Source organism: Budorcas taxicolor, chromosome 20 (genome assembly GCF_023091745.1).
Source record: "Budorcas taxicolor isolate Tak-1 chromosome 20, Takin1.1, whole genome shotgun sequence".
Classification (NCBI taxonomy): Eukaryota; Metazoa; Chordata; class Mammalia; order Artiodactyla; family Bovidae; genus Budorcas; species Budorcas taxicolor.
In genome coordinates this window covers 65,495,059-65,516,008 of record NC_068929.1, presented here as the reverse complement: position 1 = coordinate 65,516,008, position 20,950 = coordinate 65,495,059, and the positions used below count along the sequence as shown (strand labels likewise).

Genomic DNA, 20,950 nt, shown 5'->3' with positions numbered 1-20,950 from the left:
AAGCAGCTTTTCCTGCCCACAGAGCAAAGTGGGCCAAGGAAACAGCCTCCAGCTCGGACTTTGTCAGGGGAGGAAGCAACTGATGACAGTGCTGCCATGGGGTAGGGCAGCCCCCGAGGTGCTGGGGTGCCTGGCTGTGAAAGGGTCCCCAACAGTCGGCTCCATCCCCTCACCAGCAGGCTAGGAAGACCCACAGCTGCAGGCCAGGCAGGGTGAAGAGGAGGGTGTCCCCAGCAGGCTTGAGACAGTAAGAGCGCCCGGAGCTAGGGAGGGGCCAGCCCTGGGGACCAGCAGGGCAGGACCCCCAAGCAGAGGCTTCCCCTTGCTCTTGCTGGGAAGTGCTATTGAAATGTGATTCAAAGGAAAGCAAACCCACCTAAAAGAAGCCAGGAAAGGCTTTGAGAATTGTTCCAGCGAGAACAAAAGGCAAGCAAACCAGAGACGCCCAAGGTGCAGATCAGGGGTGAACGAAATCCTCCCCAGGTAGAGCAGCACTGTGGCCGGAAAGCGAAGTGCGCATGAGACCAGACGGCCCTGGGATGGGGACAGTGGGTAGCACCAAGGCACAGGGAGGCGGTCGTTCTCTGCGAGGAGGAGGGTCCCCACCAGGAGAGGGTTCTCCTTGGCCAGCAAAGAAGCCACGCCCATCCGGGGAGGCTGGCGTCCTGAGCGAGGGGGGCGCCGCAAGGAGTGGGAGAAAGAGGGGCAGCGGCTCTGAGTTAAGGGGACCCTCAGAGCTCCCCAGCCCTGCGGCCACGTTCAGTCAGTCCCCACACGGGCTTTCCACAACAGGTGAAAGGGATGCTTGCCTGAAAAGATGAGTCCCCGATAAACTGCTGAACTTGCACCCCTGATGGCTTCCTCTCTGAGAAAACAGAGAATGAAAGAAGGGAAGCTGCTATTCTCTGCTTAGAGGAGAAAGGTGTTGGGGTGGGAAGGCCCTTAACTGAACCTTGCTCGCTCTCCAGAGGCGGGGTGAGCTTCAGAGACCTGGCACAGGGGCTGGGACTAGAGAGGCCGGTCCAGCTTCCAGGCAGTGTGGGCTCCATCCCCCTGCGGCTGTGACCCAGAGGTTGGAGTGCCTGGTCATTGTTCAGTTGCTCAATCCTATCCGACTCTCTGACGCCATGGACTGCAGCACACCAGGCTCCCCTGTCCTTCACTATCTCCTGGAGTTGGTGCAAACTCATGTCCACTGAGTCGGTGATGCCATCCAACCATCTCATCCTCTGTGGCTACTTCAACTCGTGGCCTCCATCAGAGGCTTTTCCAGGAAGTCAGGTGGCCAAAGTATTGGAGCTTCAGCTTCAGTCCTTCTGATGAATATTCAGGGTTGATTTCCTTTAGGATGGACTGGTTGGATCTCCTTGCAGTCCAAGGGACTCTCAAGAGTCTTCTCCAGGGCCAGAGTTCAAAAGCATCAATTCTTCAGTGCTCAGCTTGTGTGGTGACAGGGCCAAGACCTGCCAGACAGTGGCTGATCCAAAGCTGAGGAGTGGGAGAGGCAGACGCAGGGGAACCCTGAGTTCAGGGAGGCTGGTTTCAGAAAGCCCAGGGAAGAGCAAGATCCCTGCCTGGAGGTTCTCGGGGACAGGCAGCCTGACAGTGGTCACCGACCACAACCCCAGTCTCCCCTGCAGTGAGAGTGGGGCTGTTTACCTGGGTCGTGGCTGCTTCCAGGGGAAATAGACTGCGGTAAGCTGGGTCATGCCCCTCTCCCCACCAAGGTGGCCACACTCTAGTCCCCTGCCTGTGAATACGCTTCGCAAGGAGGAATTAAGGTTGCAGATGGTATTGAGGTTGTTAATCAGCTGACCTCAAAATAAGAAGGCTATTCTAGATTGCGTGGCTGGGCAACCTGTGTTCACAAGGGGAACCTGAAATATGAGACAGGGACAGGAGCATCAGCGTGCCTACTGTGAGGAAGGCTGGACCAACTGTTGCGGGTGGAGGAAGGGGCAGTGCACCCAGGAGCGTGGGGGCGTCTGGAAGTGGAAGCAGAAACGGGGTTCTCCCCTGGAACCGCCAGATGAACCAGCCCTGCAAATGCCTTGACGTCTGCCCAGTGAGACTCAGTTTGGACTTCTCACCTCCAGAACTGTAAGACAATAGAGCGGTGTTGTTTTAAACAACAAAGTTTGTGGTCCTTTGCTACAGCAGCCACGGGAAACTAACACAGTGACGCATGTCACTTGCAGGTGGCACAAGGCCCCCACACCTTGGCCTGCACTCAGTCCCCTCCGAGGAGTCCACACGCTGGACAGGAGGGGCCTCGCCCTCTGCATTTTTCCGCCCCGGTTGGAGGGCCTCCTGGGAGAGAAACAAACCTTGACTTGTTCAGCCCCTGCGATTTGGGGTTGTCTGTTACAACAGTGAATACAATGTAATATAGCTGATATAACTGTAACTAATACAGGACCTGATACAAAAGTGGATAGTCCCTATACAAACAAAAGTCTATGAAGCTGGGAAGGGGAGGCCATTCACAAGACCAGTAAGAGTGTGCAGGCATCTTCTGAAATGAACAGGACACTCACAGAAGTGAGGAGGAGGAGGCATGTGTCAGCCAAAGTCTCAGAGCACAGAGGGGAAATCTTAAACACGTCATAGAAGTGCCTGGTGCACCCTAACTGGAAGCTCTTGAATAAAAAAAAAAATGCTGACTAAAAGGGTCTCTCTTTTTTTCTTGGCATCTCAGGAGCAAAGGTGGGCTTCCCAGCTGGCGCTAGTGGTAAAAAAAAAACCTGCCTGCCTTTGCAGAAGACATGCGGGTTCTATCCCTGGGTCGGCAAGATCCCCTGAAGGAAGAAGTGGCAACCCACTCCAGTATTCTTGCCTGGGAAACTCCGTAGACAGAGGCGCCTGGCGGGTTACAGTCAATGGCGTCACAGAGTCGGACATCGGACATGACTCAGCGACTGAGCACACACTCCCAGGAGCAAAGGCAGACACCTCTGTCCTGTTTCTTCAAGCGCTGATCAGTGACTGGGTTGAGCACACTGGGGGTCGTGATTAGCACACCGGTGATTTCACGGCTACTACAATAAAAACCGAATCAGTCTTGCCTTTCTAGCAACAGAGTGGCTTGGATAATATGAAACCTCCAAAGGGAGGTAATTCAGGGGGAAGTGTCACCCACAACCTTTTAAATGCATCCTGAATGATCAGTAGAACAGAGAACTGAATTATTTTGAAATTACCAAAGAAAAACAAAATGGTCTCTTTTCCACTATAATGAATAGAATTGTGTTTGTATTTCCATTTGACTCAGTTCTAGAAGGGACATAAAATCTACTCTTGAAAGGAAACCACACATAAGATTACTAACACTTCAAGCCATCACATACTAGATTTATGAGAACTTTCCTGATATACGGTTTGCATCCCCTGGGGAAATGGGAGGGGACAGGGGCTGGCAAAACGTATGTTATGAAGAGACGTTATTCCCACCACTGCCAGAAACTCACGGAAACAGGCAGGAGTGAGTCACAGTGTGGCTTGTCACCAAGTCCCCCCTTCTGCTGGGGATCAGAGTTCTGCTATTAGATGAAACAGAACCTCACTCACTCTGTTCATCTGTTATTTGCAAGGATTCCCAGAAAAGCAGCAGTCTCCTCTCATTTCTCCACAAATACTTGGTCGCCGAGAGCAGTGGCGAGCTCTCAAATCATGAAGACTTGGCTACTTTTACAGAGGAGCCAGCCACCAGCATATCACAGGATGCCAGGCAGTGCCCACCAGCCTTCAGTGGGTGGACTCTGTATTTATTCACACAGTCCCCTTCCTCCGAGGCTCTTTAGGAGCCTCATTAACCTCACGTCCCGGGAGGAGGACCTGGTGAAGAATGGAGCCTCTTTGAGAAGGGCTGCTGAGGTTCCAGGAGGTAAAGCCCCGCCCCTGCCCAGGGGAGGCCCCCTGAAGTCACTGACTTGAGGGTGTCAGCAACACTCCAGAGGGCTTGGCCAGGTTTAAAAATGGTGTTATCCCCTTGATCCCAACTGCAAGGTGACTGTTCATTAATGCCAAGTGCTTATAACTGACTGGTGAGGGGGAGCAGGCTGCCACCCCCAAAACCTGCCTCTTGGGCAAGTATGATTTTGAGTTGATTAAGAAACAGCACACAAGGAAAAGCTGGACACACAGAAGTCACCCTTGCTGGGAACTTTTACACTCGTAAGGGAGATCTCCACGTGTAAGTATCTCTTTTTCTGTGTAACAGGAAGAGAAAGATGACTAAGTCACAGGAGAATCCTACTCTGCATCACGACCTTCCCCTAGCTTACCAGGCATTTCCTGGCTCCCTCCCACAAGGGGAACCTCCTCTCCAGGGCATGTTTTAGGGCATGTTTTATCATTAGTACGTAAGGTGGGGCTTGGGAGTCACTCATGTTTCTTGAGCCTCTCCTATGTATATAGGAGAGATATTTGTTATTTAACTGCTTCGTTTTCATTATTAGTCTGTTCTTTATCATAAGGGGGCTCTCAGCCAGAAACCTAGAAGAAAAAAGGGAAAGTGATTTTTCTCCCCTATACCCCACACCCTAAGCATGCACACATACTAAGTTACTTAGTGCTGTCTGCCTCTTTGCACCCCTCTGGACCATAGCTTGCCAGGCTCCTCCATCCATGGGATTCTCCAGGCAAGAGTACAGGAGTGGGTTGCCATACCCTCCTCCAAGGGATCTTCCTGACCCAGGGATTGAACCTGCATCTCTTATGTGGTAGGCGGGTTCCTTACCACTAGTGCCACCCGGGAAGCACCCCACGCCCTGTAACACTCAGCAAATATGAGTTACGATTTCCATGATGCTGCTGCTGCCTAAGCTGGCTGAGAGTCCCGCCTGCACCACCAGGACACGCTGGAGACAGCTCAGCAGTGGAGGGAAGTTGTGGGCCTCGCATGCCAGGGAGGAAGTGAGAGGCAGTAAGAGGATCTGGAGAAACTCACAAGCTATTTATTAGGTATCACAGAGCCAGGCCCTGCTCATCAACGGGCCCCAGGCCCAGAAGCAAGGGGCACAGGCAGACAGGCAGAGGTTGTGGAGTGCAGAGAAGCATACCTGGTTCAGAGAGCAATAATGAGAAAACACAAAAGAACATGAAGAGAGTCACGGAGGAGAATTTTATTGTTTTCGATTGCAGGCTTAGGCACAAGATTTTGTTGTCCAACTTAAGCACTTAATGAAAGTGTTCCCAACGTTTCAAGGCTGTTATTTGGACTTAGGAACTGGGTTCCGGGCTATCCATGATGATTACCGTGTATTATAGTAGATGCATTTTTTCTTTTAACATCTACTCTGCAGAACTGTCTGTTCTCTGGTCATGCTGGAGTAAACAAGACCACCCAGACCTTTCTGCCAGAAAAGGCTTCCACGCAGAGGTCGCTGTGAGGCACTAAGTGAGAGGCAAGACACAGCAACCGACGAAAGGTCTCTTTCTAACCTGCACCCCTGGGCCAGGATGCCAGGCCCTTCCTCCAGCTCTGGCCAAGTGTGACCACCCTTGCGAAAGCCAGGATGACAGTGACGGCTTCCTTAGTGGCTCCTGCTGGACTGGGGTCTCAAAGCCTTAAGAAGTCACTGCCCTGAAGTCACTGGAGTTTACCTGAGGCATTAACTGTTCCTGGGTTCCAATCCTATAGACGGTGACATTAAGCGCAGAAAGGCAGCCCTGCCCTGCTACCTCCTCAGGGACCATCTGGCACAAACCTCCCATTTCACGGATTAGGAAAACCGAGCCCTAGAGAAGTGACCAGCCTCAAACTTAGAACTCAAGTTCACCGCTCTGCCAGCACAAATACATTGGCTCCCTTCTCCTTGGACATATTTAAGATACTTAATTCTTGATTCACACAGCCTAGCTGTTTACAATTCAGAAAAACTCAGAGTCCTTCATGAAATTTCTCCCAGGGAGTTAATAGCGACAGTTTATTCCTCCGATCTTAAAAGTCTCCATATGGCTGTCTCTGTATGCAATTGCTGCCACTTTGCTTTGGTATCATCCCAACACGGACATTCTACTGCTACTCACTCCCCGGGAACAGGGGAGCCCCAGGCAGACTGCAGCTGCGGGGTTGAGGGTCACCGGTGTAAAGGAAGGTGTTCCCTCCTGCCCTGCTGCCCAGGTCATCAGGCAGCTGGGCATGAACCCGCAGTGGTAGGACTTACAGGCCAGACTTATCATGAAAGGAAACGCTTTGAAGTTCTTTTTTAACTTAAAACTAATTCAACACAGAGGCCCCCAAAGTCTATTTTCCATTACAGTGGAACTGTTTCCTAAAATCCCATACCTCTAACAGCCCCCATGCATCGGTTAGCCATTTTTCTTTCCCGGTGCCTGTCTTGCTGTTGAGAGCTTGTTTCAGTAATGAAAACTATGACCTACTCTGGAATGCAACATGTTAAGGAACTGCTCTATTCACCGTGTGGAGACAAAGAATTAGTGGCCTATGGTGGGGGCGGCAGCAGGCAGAAATTGGGGAAATCTTTCCTTCAACAAGAAGATGGCATAAATGTTCCACAGAAAGCAGCCATGTTTGGCTCAGGCCTCTGTTACTAGCAGACTGAGTTCATCCTCTTCACTGACGTGTGGAATGAAGACCCTAAAAACCCCACACGCCGAAGCGACTGGGAGTCAGTCACCTCTGATTCCCTCAGTGCCCTTCCATATGGACTGATGGTCATTCCAAAGGAGAGGTGAAATTAAGCAATCGACCCGTTTGGGCAGATTCGAAAGAGCAAACAGGAACTGTGCTCAAAAGGGGGAGGAGAAGATATGAAAATAAAGGCTGCTCAGAGTCTCGTTTTCGAAGAAAAAAAGACTCCAGCATTTAACTTCCTTGCCTCAGAAGTTTAGGATGTACAGAAGCAAAAAGCAAAACGAAAACAAAAACAAAAACAAAATCACTTTTGAGGAAAAGCAGAATGCGAAAGGAACTGGAGGGCGGAAAAAAGTCATATTCAGTGGTTAACGAAAGAAAAAAAAAAAGATTTCCACTCTTTTGGTTCTTTTTTGTAATGCTGTCAGCTTACAATTAATCATCGCCAAGACGCTGAGAACTCTGTGATTTGTCATTGTTTCGGCTCCTCGTTTTCCTTTCTAAAGCATCTGTGCATTCTAAGGAAGCATTCACCACCCAAACTTTTGGGAACACATTGTTCGGCTGGGCTTCTTTCAAGTCAGTCTACTCTGCACGCAACTCCACGGACTTGCGATGTTTTCGCGCAAAGAAAACAGGTGTAGCCCGCGCGGGGCTGAGTCTACCTCAGACCGCACGAGCGGACCGGCGGGCCGCCGCCTCCCCGCCCGGCGCCCCGCGCGCCCCGCGCCCCATGCCCGCGGGTTCGAGCCCGCCCTCCGGACCCGCGAGAGGAGAGAAAGTGGGAACGCGTCCGTACCGGCGGGCGGGTGTCCAGCTTTCGTCTCCAGCTTCCCCTCGGGAGGCGAAGACATGGTGCGAAGCCGGTTTCAGACGGACCTAGGCGGCGGCGGGCTCGGGCGGCCGGGAGCGAAGCGCGCGAGGGTCGGCGCGGGGAGCGAGAAGCGCGCGCGTAGCGCTTCGGGGTCGCGCACAGGCTGACTGACCGCGGCCGCCGGGAGGGGGCGCGGCCGGCGCGCGCCGACGTGGCACGGTCCCGCCCACCCGCGGCTGCGCAGTGGCGTCACCGCGCTCGCCCAGCCCAGCCCCGCCCCGCCGGTCCCCAGCCACCACCGCGCGCCCTGTAGACTGAGCATGCGCAGTCCGCGGAGCCACGTAGGACGCCAACGCTGGAGGCTGAGGAGGAAGAAGAGGGCGCAGGGAGGGCGGGGCATCGGTAGACGCCTGCGGTGCTGGCGAGGCAGGAGCAGGAGACTAGGTGAGCATAGTCCAGCGGGAGTGTGTCACCCACGTGGGCGGTGCTCCGCCAACCCGCCAGAAGGACTGTGACCGTGGTGGGGAAGCTGAACCTCCAGAGCTGGGCGCTCAGGCGGGTGGTGCGTGTTGTCGTCGGGGAACCGACCCGTCTGCCACGTGTCCTCCGCCCAGCTCACATCTGAAGCCGTTAGGAAATGAGACACCAGCGGGGACCGACCAGGGATACGAGAATAGCCCGGATTTATTGAAGTTCAGTTCAGTCGCTCAGTCGTGTTCAACTCTGCGACCTCACGGAGTGCAGCACGCTAGGCTTCCCTGTCCATCACCAACTCCCAGAGCTTACTCAAATTCATGTCCATTGAGTCGGTGATGCCATCCAACCACCTCATCCTGTGCCGTCCCCTTCTCCTGCCTTCAATCTTTCTCAGTATCAGGGTCTTTTCAAATGAGTCAGTTCTTCCCATCAGGGGGCCAAAGTATTGGAGTTCCAGCATCAGCATCGGTCCTTCCAATGAATATTCAGGGCTGATTTCTTTTAAGGATGGACTGGTTGGATCTCTTTGCAGTCCAAGAAACTCTCAAGCGTTTTCTCCAACACCACAGTTCAAAAGCATCAATTCTTAGGTGCTCAGCTTTCTCTGTATTCTAACTCCCACATCCATACATGACTGCTGGAAAAACCATAGCTTTGACTAGGACCTTTGTTGGAAAAGTAATGTCTCTGCTTTTTAATATGCTGTCTAGGTTGGTCATAACTTTTCCAAGGAGTAAGCTTTTCATTTCATGGCTGCAGAATTTATTGAAAAGATGCTAGAAACAGGACATTCGGAGGTGTTCCCCACCGCCGAGAAAGGAAGAGGCAGTGTTGTTCTGGAAAGCTGGATAAAGGTCTTGGAACGTTGAGCGTTTGTGCCCAGATGATGGCTTTGCAATGGGTCTTGATTCTGCCCAAAGCTGAGTTGGTCTCGTACCCTGGATCACGTCCTTCTCATCTTCTCAAGCACGTTGCCACGACTCGTATCCTCTCCTGCACAGTCAAGCCCACTGTACTAAGGTAGTGTCCACACATGTCCAGTGTCGTTTTGAAACGGAAACACCGCCACCTCTCTTGGCCATACGTCTAGCTTTGACAGCACAGCTGCTTGAAGACCACCTCACCCACTCTCACTCCTCAACCCACTATCTGTTTGTCATCCAGCTCCACAGAGGCTGCCACCCACCAGGAAGGTCCATTTATCAAAGTCACTCATGACCTCTCTGCTGCCCAGTCCAGTGGTCACTCTTCAGCTCTCATCCTCATTGACTTCTGGACAGCACTTGACCTCGCTGCCTGTACCGCTCTTCCTCAAGTGACATCAGGCTTCGCTATCACTGCCTTGATATCCAGCGTTTGGACTGGGTACCTGCTGCTAACCCAGTGGGGTGGATTGGCTCCTCTTGTAGGTTTCTAAACACTTGAGAATCCCAAGGCTCATCACCAACCCTTTTCTCTGCCTTGCCTTGGCTTCCCTGGCCCATGAGGCCCATTATCATCTGTGTGCTTGTGGGTCACAAATCTGCAAACCCATCTTTCTACACCTGTCCCTCCACTAAGCGCCAGACTCACACTGCACTGCTCCCTCAGCCTCCCTAACCGGAGGTCTCACCCAGTGCTGCCCAGCTCTTTGCTTCAGGGCATGTGTAGAAATGCATACACTACACGTAGATCTGGAACTATCCCCCCATTTCAGTAGCACTACGAGCAAGAGAGCTGTTGGCCAGGCAGCAGTCATGATAGAGTTGTCTTGCATTCACATGCAAACTTGCAGACAGGTGTCAGCAGCTTAGAAGAAAATCTGAAATCAATAGTGGGACACTTTTAAGAGATGCTCCATCACTAACACTATTGATAGAACATAGGAATACACAGACACTGACGATCTGGATTCTAAATAGACACTTGAAGGACATGTAACCAAATTAATTGTATGAATAATTTCCGTGAGTGCTGTATGGTTAAAAACTTAACCATTTCTAAGAAGTACAGGGAAAAAATTCTGGGTTAGAAAACACTGTGTTATAGTTTAACTGGACTCATTTTTTTCCCCTTCAGTCAGTCAATCCAGTCACTCAGTCATGTCTGACTCTTTGCAACCCCATGGACTGCAGCTCGCCAAGCTTGCCTGTCTATCACCAACTCCCAGAACCTCCTCAAACTCATGTCCGTTGAGTCAGTGATGCTATTTAAGCATCATCCACTGACACCTCTTTCTCCTTTTGCCTTCAGTCTTTCCCAGAATCAGGGTCTTTTCCAGTGAGTCAGTTCTTTGTATCAAGTGGCCAAAGTATTGGAGCCTCAACTTCAGCATCAGTCATTCCAATGAGTATTCAGGACTGATTTCCTTTAGGATGGACTGGTTGGATCTGCTTGCAGTTCAAGGAACTCTCAAGAGTTTTCTCCAACACCTCAGTTCAAAAGCATCAATTCTTTGGCACTCAGCTTTCTTTATGGTCCAACTCTCACATCCATACATGACTACTGGGAAAACCATAGTTTTGACTAGATGGACCTTTGTTGCAAAGTAATGTCTCTGCTTTTCAATATGCTGTCTAGGTTGGTCATAGATTTTCTTCCAAACCATCTGCAGTGATTATGGAGCTCAAGAAAATAAAGCCTGTCACTGTTTCCATTGTTTCCCCATCTATTTGCCATGACGTGATGGGACTGGATGCCATGATCAGTTCTTTGAATGTTGAGTTTTAAGCCAACTTTTCCACTCTCCTCTTCCACTTTAATCAAGAGGCTCTTTAGTTCCTGTTCACTTTTTGCCATAAGGGTGGTGTCATCTGCATATCTGAGGTTATTGATATTTCTCGTGGCAATCTTGATTCCAGCTGTGCTTCATCCAGTCCAGCGTTTCTCATGATGTACTCTGCATATAAGTTAAATAAGCAGGGTGACAATATACAGCCTTGACATACTCCTTTTCCTATTTGGAACCAGTCTGTTGTCCTGTGTCCGGTTCTAGCTGTTGCTTCTGGACCTGCATACAGATTTTTCAGGAAGCAGGTAATGTGGCCAGGTATTCTCATCTCTTTAAGAATGTTCCACAGTTTGCTGTGAACCACATGGTCAAAGGCTTTGGCATGGTCTATTAAGCAGAAGTAGATGTTTTCCAGGACTCTCTTGCTTTTTCGATAATCCAGCAGATATTGGCAATTTGATCTCTGGTTCCTCTGCCTTTTCTAAATCCAGATTGAACATCTGAAAGGTCTTGGTTCATGTACTGTTGAAGCCTCGCTTGGAGAATTTTGAGCGTTACTTTACTAGCATGTGAGATGAGCACAACTGTGTGGTAGTTTGAACATTCTTTGACATTGCTTTTCTTTGGGATTGGAATGAAAACTGACCTTTTCCAGTCCTGTGGCCACTGCTGAGTTTTCTAAATTTGCTGGCGTATTGAGTGCAGCACTTTCACAGCATCATCTTTTAGGATTTGAAATAGCTCAGCTGGAATTCCATCACGTCCATTAGTTTTGTTCCTAGTGATGTTTCCTAAGCCCCACTTGTCTTCACATCCCAGGATGTCTGGCTCTAGGTGAGTGATCACACCATCGTGGTTATCTGGGTCATGAAGCCCTGTTTTCGTATAGTTTTTCTGTGTATTCTTGCCATTTCTTCTTAATATCTTCTGCTTCTGTTAGGTCCATACTATTTCTGTCCTTTATTGTGTCCATTTTTGCATGAAATTGGTATATCTAATTTTCTTGAAGAGATCTCTAGTCTTTCTCATTCTATTGTTTTCCTCTATTTCTTTGTATTGATCACCGAGGAAGGCTTTCTTATCTTTCCTTGCTATTCTATGGAACTCTGCATTCAGATGGGTATATCTTTCCTTTTCTCCTTCGCCTTTTGCTTCTCTTCTCAGTTTTTTGTAAGGCCTCCTCAGACAACCATTTTGCCTTTTTGCATTTCTTTTTCTTGGGGATGGTATTGATCCCTGCCTCCTGTACAATGTCATGGACCTACATCCATAGTTTTCAGGCACTGTCTATCAGATATAATCCCTTGGATCTATTTGTAACTTCCACTGTGTAATCGTAAGGGATTTGATTTAGGTCATACCTGAATGGTCTAGTGGTTTTCCCTACTTTCTTCAATTTAAGTGTGAATTTTGTGATAAGGAGTTCATCATCTGAGCCACAGTTGGTTCTCAGTCTTGTTTTTGCTGACTGTATAGAGCTTCTCCATCTTTGGCTGCAAAGAATATAACCAATCTGATTTTGGTATGGCTTTTTTCCCCTTAGTAGCACATTAAGTTGTATGTTAAGCGTTATGGCAGATTAGATTCAATGACCCATGATATTGCGAGGAACCCTGGAGGTAAGGAACCTTCTGAGGAAGGAATTAACTACCCAGGGGCCCTGGAGGCTCTGGTCCCCACTGGGCTGCAATGAGGACTGAGAGTTTCCATATGTTTGCCTGAGATCTGTTTTGGGACTACACTGATCAAGATCTTCTGGTGTAACACCTGTGCCTAGTTTTACACGTTGAACCTGAACTCCTGAGTCACCCACCTACTCACAGAGACTTTCCCATCTAAAGGAGAATCCAGACTATTCATTATGATGGGAGTACCTGCCTAATCCCTTGCATTTTACTGCAGAAAATACTGATATTTAAGGAATCGAGCATGAAAAAAAATACCCATATTTCCCTTGCACCTAGGAGTGGCCAAGAGACAGTTCCGACCATTGAAATACAAGTGGAAGTTGACTGGGGTTTTCTGGGGAACTTTCTAGATTTTTGATATGGGGCCCACTCTTCTTCCTGTTGACTTCATTGTTCAGATGCCCTTAAATTCATATAGAAGGTAGAAGCCAGAGTGATTGTACTGCACCCATGAGGCAACCAAAGGCATATAAGCCATATGCAAGAGGTGGCAGAGCAGGGAGGCCGATGGCGGTGGGGCTTTGAGATTCTGCGGAGGCTTTACAGAGCAGCTGACCCTGCCTCCAGACTGTTTTATGTTGTGGAAAACAACCCCCCTGTTAGATCCAGCCCCTGTGGATGGTGTCTTTACATGCAGCCAAATGCAAACCCTACCCGGTGATGGGGCCCTCCCTGCCTGTCCCCAGAAGCTCCTCTGTAACTGCGACTCGACACCAGCCTCGCTGATGTTCCTCCCATGTGACAAGCTAGTCCCTCTCTCTGGGCCTTAACATTAGCTGTTCCCTCCACCTAGGATCATCTCCCCTAGATTCTTGCATGGCTAACATTTCCCCATTCTTGAATGAGGGTTTGAAAGGGCCTAGCCTGACCTAGAGAAGGTCCTGGTCTAGAGAAGGTAGCCCAGGCCCTTGACTCTCACCACTTTGTCTTCATCCTCATCCATAATCTCTCTCCCTGGGCATTGCCGTCTTTCTCCTCTGATGCACAGTCCGTTTCAGCCCCACGAGGAGAGAGGTCCTGTCCAGCTTGCCCGCTGCATTCGCAGCACCCAAAACCAGAGTGGGCACAGATAGACATTCTCCCCCATCATTCTGGAGTGTAGATACATTTACTTTCTCACAACTGTTACATAAATGAAGAGCAGCAAATGAGGTCTACACACAGAATGAAAACTAAACACAGTCATGGAGGATGGAGGATAGAGGAGCCTGGCATGCCGCAGGGGTAGCAGAACTGGATGCAACTTAGTGATTGAACAGCAACAACAAATGTAGATGGCCTGAATTCAGGTGGCCATGAATCTTTTCTGATACTTTACTTTCACTCATAAGTACATTTGTCTCTCTCTGTGTTTATGTGTTCATGTGTGTATTCATGTGTGTGTGTGTGTGTGTCCAGGCACACAAGCCCTGGATCCTGAGGATAAATGTCAGACCAACTCTTTGGAAACTATGTGGATGTGCACACAATAAATATGAGAATTCCTGAGTGAATAATCTTACAAGCGCATCATACCTCTGGGAGTAAGATAGACTAACCCATTTTTACCAAGGAAAAAGGCAAAAAAAAAAAAAAAAAAAAAAAAAGGATTGTTGGACTTCTGTGGGACACAACCCTGTTGAGTGCATCCTGGTACCAGAAACCAGAGCATTAAGCCCCAGACCCATTGCTTCCCACCACTGGCTGCCTTTTGAAGTAAGTTTTGGCAGCTAATTTTCCCTTCCTCTCTTAAGAAGGCTCTCTTGTCATCCCAAATGATTCTGGGGAAAATGGCACTGAATCTAAGACACTACTTGGTATGAATGCTGTAAACATTGGAGAAGTATTCAAAGAAGAAACAGAAAATGCAGATTCTCTCCTCCGTGTGTGTGTTTTGTGCCCTCAGTTACATCCCTTAAACATTCCAAACCTCAGTTTCCTTACCTGCAAGTTGGAAATGTGAACACTGCCCTCCTTCAGGCCTGGAGAATCCAGGACCTTCCCACTGCCCCCTGTACACCCATATAGCTCTCCATCATCTGATGTCCATAAGATCCTGAGATACCAGAGCTTCTCTGCCCTCAGGGATGAAGGAGCCGAACCTATGAAAGGCCAAACTCGGGCTGGTCCTCAGGGATGTGAAAGGCCAAGCACAGGGACTGGTAGCTAATTGGGGAGACCCGGGAGAGCCCAGCTCTTGCCACAGTCCTGGATGCACCTTTGAAAGTGTTAATTTATAAGTCAAATATACTACGGGATGTACTGCTATTATTGCAGAAGGAGTTCCCATTGTTGTTCAGTCACTAAGTCATAGACCAACTCTTTGCAACCCCATGGACTGCAGCATGCCACGCCTCCCTGTCCATCCTCAACTCCCAGAGCTTGCTCCAACTCATGTCCATTGAGTCGGTGATACCATCCAACCATCTCATCCTCTGTCTTCCCCTTCTCCTTCTGCCCTCAATCTTTCCCACCATCAGGGTCTTTTCAAATGAGTCAGCTCTTCGCATCAGGTGGCCAAAGTATTGGAGTTTCAGCTTCAACAACAGTCCTTCCAATGAACACTCAGGTCTGATCTCCTCTAGGATAGACTTGTTGGATCTCCTTGCAGTCCAAGGGACTCTCAAGAGTCTTCTCCAACACCACAGGTCAAAAGCATCAATTCCTTGGCGCTCAGCTTTCTTTATAGTCCAACTCTCACATCCATACATGACCACTGGAAAAACCATAGCCTTGACTAGATGGACTTTGTTGGCAAGGTAATGTCTCTGCTTTTTAATATGCTGTCTAGGTTGTATTCATTAAATACAAGAATTATCCCACAGTGTTTGAAAATAACCCCACCTATCAATCAGTTTGGTGAGCATTGCTTTTTCATTTCGTGCTGACCCATAACTCTATCTTCTTGTGCTGTTGTCTGATGGATGAGAATTTTTATATTCTTACTCACCTCACAGTATTTCTCTTCCATTGTTGATTTTGCTTGGAAGGTGAGGGCAGCAGCCACTCTGAAATTTGCTTTGTAACATCCAAGATGTTTCTCACTATATTATGTTGTGGGGGTTTAAATAATATTTATTTAAGTATAATTTCTTTGACACCCGCAAGTCATATACAATACTTGAAGAAGATAGATAACATGTCCCAAAGCCAAATTAGAATGGTGGCCTATCTCATTCCCTCCCTCCAGCTCTCTCTCTCTCTCTCTCTCTCACACACACACGGAGTCCTTCAGGGTTTCATTGGACCCCAACTTGTCAGTTAGTCACAGGGTAATTGAAAAGCATTTTGAGGCATTTTGCAAAAGTAATTCAACAGCTGGCAGAGGACCTGAAGTTCAGTTTTCATCACATCTGAGGTCATCCTTTAGCTAAGGATATTTGAAGAAAAAAAAAACCAGCCCGAATCTCGGCAAAATATTCTTCTAATCTTTATTTGGAAGTTGGAAAATAGAAACTGCAGAAAAGATGGGAATACGACAACCATGAATACTGATTTGGCACAGAATTGCAAATGCTATGTAAGTTCTTTATGAAAAATGTGTTTTAGCAAGAAATGGGGGTGGAGGGTAGGGATAATTTTGTTTCTGGCTGTTTCACTGAGTCATTATTTGACCTTGCGCAAGCTACTTCCACATTCTGTGATTATAGTGAAGGCAATAACACACCTTTCAGGCGGGGATTCGAATAGTTACTCAATATTATGTCTTAGCATTTATCCCTTGTATAAAATGTCCTACAAGGGTATATGAATTGCTATAAGTACAAAAAATAAACATGACAAAGACATCAAGAATAAAGAGGCTTTCAGCAGGATAAAATCATCTCAAGGGAGTATGAAATCTGAAATAGAAGAACAACATACTTTTGTTAGCTTTTTTATTTTTTTTCTTTTTAAAGAATCTAGCCAGGTTCCCAGATAGCTCAGTTGGTAAAGAATCCACTTGCAGTGCACGAGACCCCGGTTCGATTCCTGGGTCAGGAAGCTCTGCTGAAGAAGGGATAGGCTACCCACGCCAGTATTCTTGGACTTCTCTGGTGGCTCAGCTAGCAAAGACTCTGCCTGCAATGCAGGAGACCTGGGTTCGATCCCTGGGTTGGGAAGATCCCTTGGAGAAGGGAAAGGTTACCCACTCTAGTATTCTGGCCTGGAGAATTCCGTGGACTGTATAGTCCATGGGGTTGCAAAGAGTCAGACACAACTCAGCGACTTTCACTTTCATCCAGGTTTAGTGGGACTAAGACATTACTTTACCCTTTTCTTCTTAGTGTGTGTGTGTGCGTATATGTGAAAGGCTTGTGAGTATGTCACATTTAGAGAGTTAAGTGAAAGATGACCAGCCAAAGGACACTTAAGCTTCACTCCTGTCTCTTCAGGCCCAGGAGCCTCGACTCAGCTTTCCATGTGAAATCAGTCTGAGGAGGAGAACCTGTGAATGACTGAGGTTTGAGACTCAGCCTTCTCACACACGGAATGTACAACATCAGAGAAACCATCCGCTGTGCGCCTCAGCTCCCTCACCTAAAGGTGGGGATCGTAACATGCCCCTCTAGAATGTTCACAGAAAGTATTATACCCGTGACACCACATTGAAAGTGCTGGCTACACTTTAAAGGGCTAAGCATGAGTTTAGCCAAAGCACATTACTTGTTAGAGATTTTAGATCAACATCCAACTAGGCATTTATTTTAAAATACAAAACAGACAATGAAGGTTCTAGGACAGAAAGGAGATTCCCGCAGGTTTGTGGGTGGGTAGGAATAGTGCTAAGGAACAGGTTTCAAGGGAGGGCATGTGTGGAACGGAACCTTCCTGGTGTCAGAAGGCAGCAGGAGGGCGTTACCCCGGAAGAGAAACGTGGAGGGACCAGCAGCTCACGTGCCAGAGGCCTGGTTGGTCCGGCCTGACTTGAGGTGGGAGTAATGAGGGACCGAAAGGTCCTGGTTTAAGTCCCGCTGAAGAGACCGCTGGGTTCTTATCTCTGCCTCTGCATTCAGTCTCTTGAAATATCTCGTCATGTAACCTCTGGAAGGGAGAAGGGCACGGCAGCCCACTCCAGTATTCTTGCCTGGAGAATCCCATGGAGAGAGGACCCTGGCGGGCTGCAGCCCATGGGGTTGCAAAAGAGTCGGACACAACTGAGCAACTAACACACACACAACCTCTGGAAACTTCCTTGTATACTTGAGAGAGAATAAGAGGGGGGAAAGAAAAGCAAATAACATTTCAGTAGTATTTAAAAACATTCGTTTTGACCTCACAGATTCCGTGGATAGATAGAAAACCTCCAGGGACCACATTCTGAGAACTGCTGTCCTAGATCAATCTTCAGACACTTGTTGATTTAACAATAAGAAAAATATTTATGTTTGGATTAAGATACAATCACCACACTGTAGTCAGTGGTAATGGCAACCCCACAACCGGCCAGGATTGCAATGGTTGGGGGTGATGCCCCCGCTTGGCCCAGGGCAGCAGGGGACTCTCAGAGGCTCCCCTCTTTTAGGCTGACTCACTGGCCTTGAGCCAGCGACATCAGCTGGGAGGGAAGTGTGAGGATGGCCTCCAGAGACAGAAGCAGCCCCCACTGACTGGGCTTCGCCACTCATGACAGCTGTTTCTGGATTCACACAACTCACCTGCTGTGCTGTTAGCCTTTGAAAAGGCAGTCTGAGCAGTCTTCGAGTTTTAATAGTGTTGCTGACATGATTTTTCAAAAGGGCTGCCTTGCACAGGCTTGAAAAATTGAGATGTAATTGACATACAGCATTGTGTAAGTTTAACACTTACGATGTGTTGATTTCATACATTTATATATCAAAGGATGATTACCACCTTAGCGTTAGCTAACACCTCTATAATGTCATATAATTATCATTTCTCTCTCTCTCTTTTTTTTTTTGTGGTAAGAGCAATTAAAATGTAGTCTTCTAGGAACTGTGACGTTTAGAATACAGATACTATAATCACTATCCTGTGTGTTAGATCTCCAGGGCATTTTATCTGCTCGTTCTGGGGTTTCAGATGGTAAAGAATCCACCTGCAGTGCAGGAGACCTGGGTTCGATCTCTGGGAAGATCCCCTGGAGAATGGAATGGCTACCCACTCCAGTATTCTAGCCAGGAGAATTCTGTGGACGGAGGAGCCTGATGGGCTACAGTTCCTGGGGTCACAAAGATTCAGACATGACTGAGTGACTAACACTTTCACTTTCCAAATTTGTACGTTGAATAAGATTTCTCCCATTCCCCACTCCCCCCTACCCTCACCATTCTGCTCTGTTTTCATGAGTTTAGCTCCTTTAGATTCCGCATGTAAGCAATGTCATGCAATATTTATCTTTCTCTGTCTGACGTATCTTACTTAGTATAACGCCCTTAAGGTCTTTCCCATTCACAATACCAACAAAAACAATAAAATAGGAATACGTGTAACCAAGGAAACGAATATGAAAACCACAAGACTTTGATGGAAGAAATTGAAGAAAACACAAACAAATGAAAAGATATTCCATGTTCATAGATTGGAAGGATCAATATTGTTAAAAATGTCCATAATACCCAAAGCCACCTTTGGATTCAGTGCAATCCCAATCAGAATTCTAATGGCATTTTCCACAGAACTAGAAAAACCCGTTTTTCACAGGCTTTTAAGTAAGGAATGGCAAAAACCTCAAAGAGGATACCCTTGGCCACATTTTTCTCTTCCAAACTGCACCGTGTGCCAGCAATCTGAATGTCTTGACTGCTTCCAAGAAATACTTTCTATGAATACATTTTGAAAAATTACAAAAAGAATATACTTTGGAAAACCTAAATAGCAGTATTCTCTATGTCAAAAGGACAAAGTGAATCACTGCATATCAATAATCCTGGAGGCATTGGAGTCTATCATTTATTCTTTGTATGTTCCCTCAGGCTTCCAGGATAAAATAGATAAGGATTTTTGCTAACTATGTCATCTTGTAAATTATCCTTCAATTTATGTTTGCTTGTTGTTTCATTGTTAAACAGAGGTTATGAGTTTTGGGATGGAAGGCCATATAAGTGAAGTTTCATTTTTATGTTGATGATGTTTACCCAGATCACCTCCCTGATAGAAAGGGTTTTATTTATTTTTATTTATTTTTGTCTTTTTTTGTTACTGGCTTTAAAAAAAAGTTATTTACTTTAATTGGAGGCTAATTACAATATTGTAGTGGTTTTTGCCATACATTGACATGAATCAGCCATGGGTGTACATGTGTTCCCCATCCTGAGCCCCACTCCCGCCTCCCTCCCCACTCCATCCCTCAAGGTCATCCCAGTGCACCAGCCCTGAGCACCCTGTCTCATGCATGGCAGCTGGGCTGGCAATCTATTTCACACATGATAATATACATGTTTCAGTGCTGTTCTCTCAGATCATCCCACCCTCGCCCTCTCCCACGGAGTCCAACAGTCTGTTCATCTGTGTCTCTTTTGCTGTCTCGCATACAGGGTCATTGTCACCATCTTTCTGCTGCTGCTGCTGCTAAGTCGCTTCAGTCGTGTCCAACTCTGTGCGACCCCATCCCTGGGATTCTCCAGGCAAGAACACTGGAGTGGATTGCCATTTCCTTCTCCAACGCATGAAAGTAAAAAGTGAAAGTGAAGTCACTCAGTTGTGTCCGACTCTTAGTGACCCCATGGACTGCAGCCTCCCAGGCTCCTCCGTCCTTGGGATTTTCCAGGCAAGAGTACTGGAGAAGGGTGCCATTGCCTTCTCCTTACCATCTTTCTAAATTCCACATATATGTGTATTGGTGTTTTTCTTTCTGACTTACTTCACTCTGTATAATAGGCTCCAGTTTCGTCCACCTCATTAGAACTGATTTAAATGTATTCTTTTCAATAGCTGAGTAATACTCCATTGTGTATATATACCACAGCTTTCTTATCCATTCATCTGCCAATGGACATCGAGGTTGCTTCCATATCCTGGCTATTGTAAACAGTGCTGTGATGAACACTGGGGTACATGTGTCTCAGAAAGGGTTTTAAATATGGTTATTTTATAGATTTATAAGGATTCCCAGGTGGCCCAGTGGTAAAGAATTCACTTGCCAATGCAGGAGACCCAAGAGATGTGGGTTCATTCCCTGGGTCAGGAAGATCCCTTGGAGTAGAAAATGGCAACCTTCTCTAGTATTATTGCCTGGAAAATTCTATGGGAAGAGGAGCCTGGTGGGTTATAATCCATGGAATCACAAAGAATTGGACACAACTGAGTAAGCACAAGTGTTTTATAGATTTAGATTAATTTATTCATGAATTCAGCTCTTTATTAGGGATCAGTGTGAACATACACTAAATTTTTTATACCCTAACCTTGAATTTGCCTAAAAACTGATAATAGTCTATATTAAAAAGTGTATACCTGGCCTTGATTCTGGAAGATAACTTTTGAGCTCTTTCAATTGCAGTTTTCTTCTCTCTCACAGTTCTGGGGTTAGAAATAGCAAGTACTTTCTTCTACAAATTTAAAGCCTATTTTTCCTGCTGAAGTTACCTTGGTTTCTTTTTAAGCCATCTTTTTATCTCAGCCAAATAATTGATTAGTTATTCCATGCAGGCTAAAGTATCTGTGTGTGATTTTTGTAGACCAGAGAAGTCTGTAAGGGATGACTTTAGCCAGTATCCTAGCTCTTACCATGTTTGCAAGAA

At 47.3% G+C, this 20,950-nt stretch overlaps 1 protein-coding gene across 1 annotated transcript in view; it reads right to left on the bottom strand.

Annotated features, from left to right (window-relative positions):
- Positions 1–7,579, bottom strand: part of DAP (death associated protein) — a 64,611-nt gene extending 57,032 nt beyond the window's left edge. Inside the window, exon 1 of the mRNA XM_052659118.1 lies at positions 7,398–7,579. Coding sequence (XP_052515078.1) covers positions 7,398–7,452 — 55 coding nt within the window. The 5' untranslated portion in view covers positions 7,453–7,579. The remainder of the gene's footprint in view (positions 1–7,397) is intronic.
- Positions 7,580–20,950: the final 13,371 nt, after the last annotated feature.